The 12,316-nt window shown below is 40.3% G+C and overlaps 1 protein-coding gene across 1 annotated transcript in view; it reads right to left on the bottom strand.

Annotated features, from left to right (window-relative positions):
• The window catches only part of LOC139325371 (testis-expressed protein 2-like), a 49,626-nt gene that overhangs the window by 17,478 nt on the left and 19,832 nt on the right, over positions 1 to 12,316 (bottom strand). The window contains exons 4-8 of the mRNA XM_070955208.1: positions 8,118 to 8,433; positions 7,221 to 7,441; positions 6,177 to 6,323; positions 5,132 to 5,231; positions 3,716 to 3,848 (exon numbers count right to left, since the gene is read on the bottom strand). Coding sequence (XP_070811309.1) covers positions 3,716 to 3,848; positions 5,132 to 5,231; positions 6,177 to 6,323; positions 7,221 to 7,441; positions 8,118 to 8,433 — 917 coding nt within the window. The remainder of the gene's footprint in view (positions 1 to 3,715; positions 3,849 to 5,131; positions 5,232 to 6,176; positions 6,324 to 7,220; positions 7,442 to 8,117; positions 8,434 to 12,316) is intronic.

Genomic DNA, 12,316 nt, shown 5'->3' with positions numbered 1-12,316 from the left:
TCTTCTCAAATTACACATGCCACGAAGGCAGAAAAATTATCTGAGCTGCCCGAAACTAAAGGTGCAGCACCATCTGCTGGTGAAAGTAATTTACAAGATAAAGCTGAAATGCATCGCAGTTTGCAAGAACATTTTCAAGTATTGCATAAGACTTTATCAAACATGTCCTTAACTCACACAGATATTCAGACTGCAGTGCAACAAGTGTCTCCACAGGCCCAATCTTCAGCACCCCCTGATGGTGCTGGTGTCCTTTTAGATGGAGCACAACAACGCTTAATGCAGCAAAGGCAAATGACTGCGTCTCCAGCAGGCCATGTTAATATTGCAGCTCAAATGCAACAGGTCCAAGCTCAAGCAATGGCAGCTGGAGCACAGCAGATCCCAATGCAACAGCCTCAGCCACAAGTGCACGCACAAGTGCCTCCAGGACCATTTGTTGGTCCACAATAAGCACAGCAAATACCACAGGTATTTTTACCGGCACAGCCAGCATACCAAATGCATGTACCTCAACAGGCATTTTCTGTTGCTCCACTAGCTGGTGAGTCGAAATTAACCTGACCCAAAGGTCTTTTCATGATTTACACACCAAGGGGCAAAGGAAGCCCCGCAGCTGAAAATGGGAGCCTGAGCTGCAGGGCCGTTGCCTCACTCACAACTCAGCTACTCATTGGCATCAGCTCAGCTCTCAGGCCAGTTCAGATCAGCTGAATGCAGTACATGCAATCCTCACCTTTTTAATCTCTTTGAGATATAATTAATTTACAGTTGAAAAGAGGGCTTGGAAAATGAAGGGTCAAAGAAAATTTCTTGATGATTCACCTTCTTTCTGAATTACAGAGAAAATAAGGAGGAAAATAATACTTTTAAAAGACTATAAAACAACAGCAAAGAAAAGTTTAACCAAGATTTTGATGAAGAAAGTTTCAAATGGATAAAGGGAATTGTATTAATTTGAAAGATAAAGATTTTGGTGAATGTGCTTTTAGTATTAGGTGAATTAAATAAACACACTAGATCTTTATGGGAATGTTGATTGTCTGACCTTTAGAGTGAAAAAATAATGGTGGAATTTTTCAAAACAATGAGATAAATATAATAGAAGATGGTCTCATCAAAACTAGAAAAAGACAGAATGGACTAAGGATATAAAGAGAAAAAATGTGAGGAAAAAGAATTCTGACTTTTATCATCAGCTTTATAACTGATTTACTTTTACTTTTAGATTATAAGTAAAAAAATGGCGATTCCAGAAACAAAGGAAGAAGAGATTCATTAGAGCAATTGCCAGAAAAGGAAATTACTCCAGAAAAATTACAAGAATTGCTTGAGAAAGCAGATACTTGACTTTGTTAAATGTGTTAAAAGCTGGTAAGGCGTATTTGAAGAGAATGAAAAAAAGCTGCATGCCACAGGCCCCGCCATGCACCACTTTCCTCCCAGTGTTGACAAGATGCGGCTGGCCTGGCCCTGCGCGAGGCAACTGGTGGCGGTGCCAGGCCTTCTTCCGAGGCCACTTGCCCTGTTCTTGGGATGCTTCGGAAGGCTGTTTGGAGAACGACAGGAATTATTTGGTGAACACCTGAGCAGCCTCGGGATGAAGGTTCACGAAGGGCAAGGCCAGGCGCCTTGTCAGCAGCAGAAGGAAGATGGCGAAGGGCCTTGGAGTGGCAGAGCCAGTGGAGCACAGGGCAGCTGGGGTTTTGCACTGTGACAGCTTTTTTATACATGTAGCCGGGTGGCAGCTTCATGCCATACTGCTGGGCACATGTGTGCTGCAGTGCTGCGTGGTAGCTTTGTACTGAGGCTTCCTGTGGCAAGTGGAGTGCTGGCTTTGCACCAAATTGCATGCGGCTCAGGGACTCCACTGTGCCAAGAAGCCTGAGAGTGGCAAGCAGCCCCAGATCCACCCAGTAGGGCAGCCAAAGGGGGGAGGAGATAGGCAGAGTGGGGGGATTGAAGAGCAGACAGCCCCTTTCCTTATCGAGACTCAAGATTCGGAGCTGGGATGGACCAAGCTCAGAATGGCTTGGATTGGGGTGGAGACCTGCAATTATCGGTTAACAATGTCAACGGGAAGCTGTTGCTAAGCAATGTGATCACATGATATCTCACATCACTTAAGTGACAGAAATTCTAGGCTCAATACGTTAAGGTGAATATAGATTTTAAGAATCATTGAACAGGTAGTCCTTGACTTACAACAGCTCATTTAGTGACTGTTCAAAGTTACATTGGCACTGAAAAAAGTGACTTATGACCATTTTCCACACTTATGACCATTGCAGTATCTGTGTGGTCATGTGATCAAAATTCAGATGCTTGGCAACTGACTAATATTTATGATGGTTATAGTGTCCTTGGGTAACATGATCCCCTTTTGTGACCTTCTGACAAGCAAAGTCAATGGGGAAGTAGCTTCACTTAACAACCGTGCTACTAACTTAACAACCGCAGTGATTCATTTAACAATGGCAGCAAGAAAGGTGGCAAAATGGGGCAAAACTCAATAACTGTCTTTCTTAGCAACAGAAATTTTGGGCTCAGTTGTGTCGAGGGCTACCTGAGCAGCAGAAGACAGAAGTTGAAATTGAACTAAATGATGAACATGTAATTACTAAAACATAAACACTTTTGAAATTTGAAATGGAAGAAGTAGAAGACTATATGGTAAAATGGGCTAAGTACTTTGGACCTGGTATACTGATGGAACAAAGGGAAAATATGTGATTACAAAGTTTGAAAATTACATATTATAACTTAAAAGAGAATTTTTGTAAAATGATGTACTGTTGGTATATGACCCCAGAAAAATTGTTTAGAATGTATAAAGATACTTCAATTTGTGCTGGAAATGTGGACAACGTGAATGGTCATTTTACATGCTTAGTGTACTTATAAAAAATCCAGAAATTTCTGGGTTCAAATACATGTGATGATTCAAAGAATTTTAAAGATCAACACTCAACTGAAATCAGAACTGTTCTTGCTGGAATTAATGGGCAATCAATTAGAAAAGAGTCATGGAGGAATATTTTTACATATGATTTCTTGTGCGAGACGATAAGTACAAAAATGGAAACATTCCAAAATATCCATGACGGAGTTTGGTGAAAGTAACAGAAATAGTAGAGATAGAAAAAATAACTTCTTTAATAGGCAAAAGATCAACAATTACTTTATGCCTTATGGACTTTTTGCTGAAAAAAGAGAAAAGGGAACTTGATTCACAGATTTGAAGATTAGAAAGGGGAGCTTATGGAAAGAAGGAAATTATGATGTAACTTCAGATAGAGAAGGTAACATATAAATGCATTTATAACCACTGTCAAAAAGATCAAACCTGCCTTTTTATAAATTGCTCTAATGTAATCTAATATTTTTTCTTCTGTTTTTTCTTTTTCTATTTTTTCTTATTATTTGCTATTATTCCTTTTTTTGTTTATTCTCTTCTAATATTTCTATTGTTTTTATTTTGTTAAAAATTCTTCAATAAAAATTATAATTAAAAATAAAAAGAATAACAAAACAAACTTTCTCTTATAGCTGGTTGTTCCAGGAAAGAATGCGAAGACAGATAGTACCATAAAGATCTCAGGGCAGGTGACAGTAAAGCTCTTTCTGGGAGCTTTCTAGGGAGTTTCTTAAAGGAGGATGGCATCTGTCCTAGGAGCTCAGCTGGCAGCTAAAAAAAGGGCCCAAGAAGTCTCACCCTTTTCTGTCCTTATCTGCTTTCCCGTTTTCCTCCTCCAGGTCTTCTTTGCCTAATTTATACAAGTTCATCTTGGTCTCCAGGGTCATCTTCAGAGTTCCTTGATAGGTCACTTCCATATCCACCCAAAGGCCTGCAGAGCCGAAAAGAAGGCCAAAGGAGAATTACAGGTTATGGTTTGGCTTCTGGGATTTGATCTGGTGCCAGCTGGGCTGGATTATATACAAAATGCATATGGTTTGTTGTAGAACAGTGTTTCTTAAACCTTTTCTTTCTCAGGACCCTTTCCCACATTTGAAAAATATGGAGAACCCCCAAAAGACCTTCTGTTTGTATGGTTTATATTTATCAATATTTACTATATTAAAAATTAAAATTGGCACATTCTTTGCTGCTACCACTTTTCAAAATTGTTTGATGATATTTTAATAGTGTATTATTTTTCAACATAGGCTGACAAATAGTTTTGATTTTAGAAGGTCTTAGGGGATCCCAGGGGATCTAGGACCACACTTTAAGAAACACTGCTCTAGAAAAATGGCTGGTGGAAAGAGGACGATCATTCCTGGTTGATGAACTACTTGAAGAATAGATCAGGGATTATGGCTCTACTCTGAACTAAGAAAATCCCTACTGTAGTTCTGTCCTCCCTTCTCTGGTTGAACATGTAAGGTCACCTAAGGCTGGTACATCTCCTGTCCTCCAAAGCAGATGGCTGACTTCACATACCAATTTAGGCCCTATGCTTGCTCTACTTTAACTCTGCCATTGTTATTTGTATGACTCGGTATACTATAGTTTTATTCCTTAAATTATGGCTAAATAAACCATGGCTAATAATAATGTGTAAACCCACCTAATGGTAGGCTATGTGAAACATTGCCCTGTTAAACATGTTTCATGTTTAACTCAAGTATTTTTATTTTGTTTTGGTATACACCTTAACATATGGACAGAGGCATTCACAGGGAGCATGTGACATCATGATATTCTTGGAGAAATTATGCAGACTGACATGATGATATATGGATGGTATCATTCTGGCTTTGATGTCTGTGTGCATAGAGGCAAGAAACCATCCTCCCACAGGACCAGTTATTCCAAATCCTGAAGTGGCTGCTTTTGCTGAAGGAATATAGCATATCCAGGCTGGTCCTTTCTAGAGTCTGAATAATTCCTTGTTTTGTCAATCGGATTTCTTCTTTCAATTATCAATCTTTCCCGTCCACACCATGTCCCACTATTTCCAAGTATGCAAATATGGAACAGATAACTTGAAAAAACAAAGCTCCTTTCCAGAGGTGTCTGGAGGAAAGCTGCCAGTCCAGGCTGCTCCGTTTCCAAACATTCCAGGTGCACATGGGCCACAAGAAGACAGAAATGGGAATCACAGGCTGGCTGGTCACCAAAACGTACCTCGGTTATCCACAGTGGGGCTAGAAGTGCCAAGAATGTGTGGGATGGAGGTCCCCATCTCCAGATCAGTTAGGGTGAGCTCATTCATGAAATATGGCAACTGCACCAGAGCAAAGGAAGAAGGAAACGAACCAACCATCAGGGAAAGTCAAAGAGAAGAAGAAAGTTGCTGTCAGGCTGGCATTCTTTACTAGTCAAGGTCAGGCCCCAAAGGCCACATACAAACAAGAAAGCAAGATTCACAGAGTATCTCTGGGTTAGATTTCTTGCAAAGAAATTGGTGGGTAACACAATCTTGGAAACCAGATTTGTATATTTTACCTTCACTTATCAGAAAGAACATTAAGATGCCCTTCATGCCTTTGATCCTCTTTCTAACTGCCTCTTGACTTGAGGTGGAAAAGTTACTAACCATTTAAAAGATACAAAAGAAATGTTCATCTATTCTTCTGTAGTCTTTCACAAATGTCCAGTCTCATTCCTAGAGCCAGCTAATTCTCTGATGGAATTAGAGAAGTGCACTGTGTCTCTAGTGCCTTGTTGTGGTCCACTAGGAACCAGGGTGAGGGGGGGGGGGGGAGGAACTTTAGCTGAGAATGATACCGTATCAGCCAATCCATTTGCATCCAGTCTCTCTGGCTGCTTGGTCTAAATATGGTGAGACAGTCTGCAGCACTCAAAAATTAAACATCTAGAAGAAAGTATTGGGTTTGCACTATATGGTTTACTCAACTGATTTGGGGTGGGGAGGTTTGCATTATTTATAAAACCATAATCTAATAATGTGTGCTGAGTTAGTTGCATGACATTCTAGGCTGAAATGTGGTTGGTGAATTTGTGAATGTGCTGTGGGAACGTAGGGTGAGGTACGTGCCTACGCAACATGTGGATGAGCAAATCTGCTTCCAAATCTGCCTTTGGACCCAGGAAGCAATGCCTTCTGGGTATCTCAGCTGCCTTCCTGGACAGCAGGGCAGGACTGGGCAGGGTTTCTTTGCCCCCTGGAAGTTTGCTCAAGAAGACAAGGGAAAGCAGCTTTTCTCACCTTGATTCTGCCCAGTTTCTTCTGAATTTTATCTGAAACTTGATCTGCCCAATATTTTTCCCTTAGGAAGTCCCAAAACATTCGGCCAAGCATTGCATTGACCCAAATTGTAGGGGGGTTGGGGGTCAGATTTTCATCTCCAGGGAACTGAAAAGAACAAAAGGGAAAGAAATCACTCATTTTACCGGACTATAATGGCCACATGTGCTGGGGAGATCTAACCACCCTTTAAAGTTCTCACTATGTAAATCAGGGGAATTGGCAAAAATAAGTGGGGGTGTTTAAGGACTGGGAAGCACAACATACATAAAAACAAGAGTGGAGTTTCTGTTGCATAGCTATCGCCATCATCTTACTATTTTTGACACCCACCCCCCTTTTGCAAATGTCTCAGTGGTATTTTATTTTGTTGGTAAGATGGTATGTTTACCTTATGGGTCTGAAAGTTGGTATTCAGAATATTTTAGCAAAATCTGAATACTCGGGGATGGTACCATCAGCTTTAATTTTTCAGCAAATGGAATGTCACACACCTTACCAGCATCCATAAACTCAGTGCAGCATGTCTCTCTTGTCTTATCAAAAAAATAAAGATTTTTAAATTTATTTTGTAAGACTGAAGATCTGAGGACATAAAATGGGGAGTTTTGGAGGAACAATTTTGGCTGAAGCAGAGAATAAACAACTTCTAAATAGCAAAGAATAATAGGTATCTTACAAAATGTCCAAGATAAATTCTGAATAATCAAAGCTCATTGATCACATTAGACCATTTTTTGTTCAATTTTTTAAAAAGGAGCTTTGAAAAACAATTCCTAATCTTTAAATTGCATTTGATACATTTTTTAAAAATACAATGTTTAATTTGTTCAATTTTATACACATATAAAGTCCTTGTTTAACAACTGCCTCATTCAGTGACTGTTCGCGGTTACAACAGTGATGAAAAAGTAACTTTGCAACCAATCCTTTGTAAGATCAAACTCACAGTTGCAGTTTCACTTAGTAACTGCTTTTCCTGGGATTTCAGCAAGATTTCCTCACCTTTTTGGAACCAGGGCTGTCTGCTACATTGGAGCAGGACTTTGGGTCGGAGTCAGTAACTACCGGAATGATTTGGGACATGTACACATTGTAATCCAATAAGAGTTTTTCTCGGCTACTGATGCTCAGCTCCTTGGGCTTAGTGGCAGGGAACAGGTCTTCCGTGCTGCCGCTGCTGTGATTGTGGATCTCCTTTCCTGCAGGAATGGGCTGGATTATACCTGAGCAATAGAAGGAAGGGTTGCTATAACAGATAATGACGAGACGGGTCAGGACTGGGAGTGCAGCAATATCAATGTCATGAAATTTGGGGCTGTTTGCGGAAACAACAGGGGTAGTTGCTGATGCCCAGAATTTGCTGTCCTTTAACAGGAGCTTTTAGTGATAAGGGTTTTGTTTCTGATGAAAATCATTCCAATTGGGTTTAAGTGAGAAACCCCTCAGTAGGTTCTAATCCAACTTGGTCCTCAATGTTATTTTCTTCCTTAAAAAATCAATCTTACACTTGCTAACTGAAGAAACACCTGCTTGGCTCAAGTGAGACTGTAAGAAGCTTGCCTTTTCTTTATCTAGAGGGTGCAGAAGAAGACAGCATCTGCAGGGGGAGTCAAAAAAGTCAAAACCTTTTTTCCCACCCCCACCCAGGTGGATGCTCTAGCATTGCAAGCATTACCCTCGGTCTTAAAATGGTATCCCCTGTGCCCAGGATAGATGTGGCAACAAAGAACTGGATTGGACTGGGATTGGATTGGGTCAAGACAAAAACAGATGCCATTCAATTTAAGTATACAAAACATTATTTCATCCCAGGATTTCCTCATTCTGTTTCTGAAAATTAAGAGGCAATCAATTCAAGGAACCCTGGGAGTTGGACCCATGGTTCCCAGCCTGCTTTACCTGAGAGGAGTTCACCTTGGCTGGTGTGGTGTAGCTCATGGTGTTCAGCTTGGCAGGCCCTTGCAAGATATTGATACCACTCTTCCTTATCCCTACCCGTTCTGCCAAAGAGATAAAGTGTCCTTTCTTGGGCCTCAGCTTGGCATTGCCCTGATACTTCTTTCTTCTTTGGGTTCTCCTCTCCTGGAGAGTCCACATCTTGGTCTTTTGTTGCTAGTGTTTTGATCTTCAGATCCACTTCTGGGAAAAGAATGCATATGGGATATTTTTTGTTCCACATCCTTTTGCGAGCCAGCCCAGATGGGAAGAGGAAGACCTGAAAAATAACAGACAATTTAAACAAGAGACAAGAGGATCAAGTCACTTGAATGACTTGAATTACAATAGCAACGTCATTGCATGACTTGACAATCCTCTCAAGGAGTCCTGTGTTCAATCTTGGTGTTTGAATCCCATGAAACCTTGCCTTAGAATGCCCAAATCTTGTGATCTCATAGTAAGAATGATTATCCTAAGACATCTCCCATAAAGTTTCCCAAATCTCACAAGAATGAATCACTCAATGATAAATGGTTCTGGCTGAGAAATGATTCTCAGCCATTTCAATTTTAACTTCCTTCTGAGACAGTTTTGTGGGGTAGTAGCTGCCTGATCATCCTATTTTATAAGTAATAAACTAAAAATTTGTTTAAGAAGTTAGTATGACTGCCAAGAGGCAAAGGCAAAGGCAAAAGAAATGCTGATAATGTGGAGCACTTTGTTGTGGTGCACCAATTTAAATTAAATGATCTTCCTTTTGACTGAATATCTTTTTAAAAACCCAGGGTCCAGCTTGAATCAATACAGTAGGAAGAGAAGGACTTTAAACCCTTCTGGATCACACTAGAAGAAAGGCTTCATTTGCAGAAAGGAATGGGAGCTCTTCCCGTAGGGTCTCAAATACCCCCAATTTATCTAAGAGGCATCTCTTAGACCAGTGATAGCTAACCTTTTTGCCGCCATGTGCCAAAAGCAGGGGGAGCGGGGGGGGGGGTGTCAAAGTATAGTATAGTTTGTTGAATAGCCCGAAGGCCTTTTCAAACAAAACAGAAAAGAAAAAGGGGAAAAAATAAAACAGTTACAAAAATAGCAATCTAAAAATATATGATAGATGACATTAAAATTTTACAATATCAAATTTCAATAGCTAAGTTGCCAAGACTAGATAACCCAAATAGGATAGCTCCTCTCTAACTGAGCTCATCTTCCTTACAATCGATAAAAATTTTTTTGATATAACTGGCTCGTATTGCCGTCATTCTTTTAAGGTATCGAGTGATCGCTCTTACCAGGGGAGGAGAGTCAGCCCTCAACAGAAATGCTAATTTTTGGCTTATATTCCAGTGGGGAAATTTATTTATAATTGGGGACAGATATTGTTTTCTTACTTCTTGATAGAGACTACATTTGAATATTATATGCGCCGTGTCCTCCATGACGTTTACCCCACATATGCATATTCTTTTGTCATACGGGATTTTCCGATAACGGCCGAATCTAACGTTGGTATCTAGAAGTTTGAATCTAAACTTAACAAATTACTGTCTCTCCACTGATGGCATTTCTAAATGTAAATACTTTTCCAGAGTGAAAGTTGTTTTAACTGCTGTCAGCAGTTTAAGGGAATGATTAGTTGAAAGGGTTGCCATGTCCATTTGCCCATGTATATCTTTAATCCGTTGTTTAACTTGGTTCAGTGTGTCACACAACGGGAACCCTACGCCATATCGGTTCAATATTTCTGACAGCCGGGTTAGCCAGGAATACCTTTGAGGATTTGAAATCTGCTGTTCCTCTAGACATATTTTAGGGAGTCTGCTGGCATCCATCTGGGTCATTTTTAACCAGTAGGCTACCACCCTAGTGATTGTATAGGTGTACAGTGAGAAATGTCCCAATTCAGCTTTGACGGCTGCAGCTGAAGTGGAATTGTTTACCCCAAGCATCCTCCTTAACAAATTATTTTGAGTTCTCTCTAATATAGGGGCCTCTGTAAGACCCCAAATTTCAGCACCATAGAGCATGATCAGAACAAATTTAGCCTGAAAGACTTTACGAAGAGGTAAAATGGAGGTTGGTTGGATTCGTTTACTTAATTTGGATACAAGACTTGCTCCTGCTCTGACCTTTTGAGAAAGGTATTGATGGTGCGGAGTCCAACCTCCTGCACTGGAAAAAACAATTCCAAGATAAGTATATTGGGTAACTTGCTCAATTTTTGTGTCATTAATCTGCCAATTGTGCTTTTTATTCTTATTGCCAAAGACTAAAACTTTTGATTTAGCTACATTTATAGTCAAGTGGTTTGCAGTACAGTAACGTGTGAGCTTGTCAAGAAGTCTCCTCATTCCTATTTGGGTTCTAGAAAACAACACTAAGTCATTGGCATACATTAATACGTTAATAAATCTAGAGCCTATTTGGGGACTGTGCGTCAGAAGATCATCCAGCTGCGCTGGGATATCATTTATATAAAGGTTAAAAAGAGTAGGCAGGCAGCCCTGCCTCACTCCTCTAGTTGTCGGTATGCTGTTTGTTGAGGCCCCATTTGCTGCATATCTGACTCTAATTGCCGTATTAGTATAGAGAATCCTGATCAACAAAATAAGTCTGGGGTCCATCGCCATAACTTGTAGTTTCCTCCACAAGTGGTTCCTATCTATAGAATCAAAAGCAGTAGTAAGGTCAATAAAGGCGGTATACAGCTTTTTCCCCTGGGTCTTGTATTTATTAATTAAGTGGGAAAGGACAAAACAATTGTCTATGGTAGACCTACCTGATCTAAAACCTGCCTGCTCATTTGCCAGAATTTCCTTATCCAAGCACCAGTCCTCTATTTTATTTAGGAGATGTTTCATATACATTTTTGAAATTATATTAAGAAGACTGATGGGTCGGTAGTTGGATGGGGCAGCTCTGTCACCTTTCTTAAAAATTGGAAAAACTATAGCTAACCTCCACCCTTCAGGGATTATCCCTACTTTATCGATATAAGTAAACAGTGCTACCAGCACCGGTACCCAAAAGTCAATGTTGGACCTAAAGAGTTCAGGAGGCAACAAGTCCTCTCCAGGGGCCTTCCCGGCCTTTAAGGATTGAATTATATGTTTAACTTCGGTAGGAGTAGCTGGTGTCCATTCCGGACATTTCCTTAATTCTTGCTGGAGGATATCCAATTGCAAGACATTTGTTGTATTGTTACCATCAAATAAAGCAAGATAGTGCTTCTCCCATTTTACTGCTGATATATCAGTGTCCATAAATGGGGAACGTTGTTTTAATATACCGGCTATCTTATGCCAAAAGATTGTAGGGAATTGGGATTTCGCTGCCATTTCTACCTCTTTCCACATCCTGGTGTTATAGCTACTTTTCTTGTTTTTCAGTAGGGATTTGTATGCTCTCCTGAGTTGAACCATATTTGAATAATCACCATCCTGTCTGGATCGGTTAACTTTCTTAACTGCGGCTCTTAGATTTGACCTCAAGTTATGGCAATCATCATCAAACCACTTTCTAGAGATCCCATCTACTTTTCTATCGTTCTGGATCATTAAGTTCCTAAGAGTAGAAGTTAGCTCTGTATAAGCTGGCATTGGGGTGTTGTCTCCGGGCTTAGATTGGGAGATTTCCCTTGCTAGGTGTCTGGCTTCGTCTGAGCCCAAATAAGTGGTGACAGATTTGACATCAAGTCTGTGCCAATATAACCTTTTATAGTTATAAACCTGGGCGTTTGCTAAGGTGTCCATTTCCTCTCTTGAATGAGGCCTAACTTCTGAAGAGAGTGAAACCAGAGCCGTGATGGGAAAGTGGTCACTTTCCTCTCTAAATATAGCTCTTACTTCTGAAAAATGGTGTACTAAACTAGAGGAAGTGCAGATATAATCGATAGAGGTTGAGGTTTTGTTGGATGAGAAAGTATAGGGATATATATACCCATCACTCGAGCCACTAAGTACTTGCATATCATTCATAAACAGCAGGGAAATTAACCTCTGGGCATATTTATTGGTCCTCTTGTCCATTGAGGACCAAGTGAACTCATTATAAAAGTAACCAGTTGGTACCAGGCCTCGGTTAGCATAGCTCTTCATTGAGGGACCTAGTCTTGCATTAGTATCTCCAGCTAATATAATTTTTGCTTGGGGAAAGCGTCCCTT

The sequence above is a fragment of the Pituophis catenifer genome, unplaced genomic scaffold, assembly GCF_029215685.1.
Source record: "Pituophis catenifer annectens isolate HBS135680 unplaced genomic scaffold, rPitCat1.0.hap2 SCAF_16, whole genome shotgun sequence".
In the NCBI taxonomy this organism is placed as follows: domain Eukaryota; kingdom Metazoa; phylum Chordata; class Lepidosauria; order Squamata; family Colubridae; genus Pituophis; species Pituophis catenifer.
This window is presented reverse-complemented; position numbering and strand designations above follow the sequence as displayed.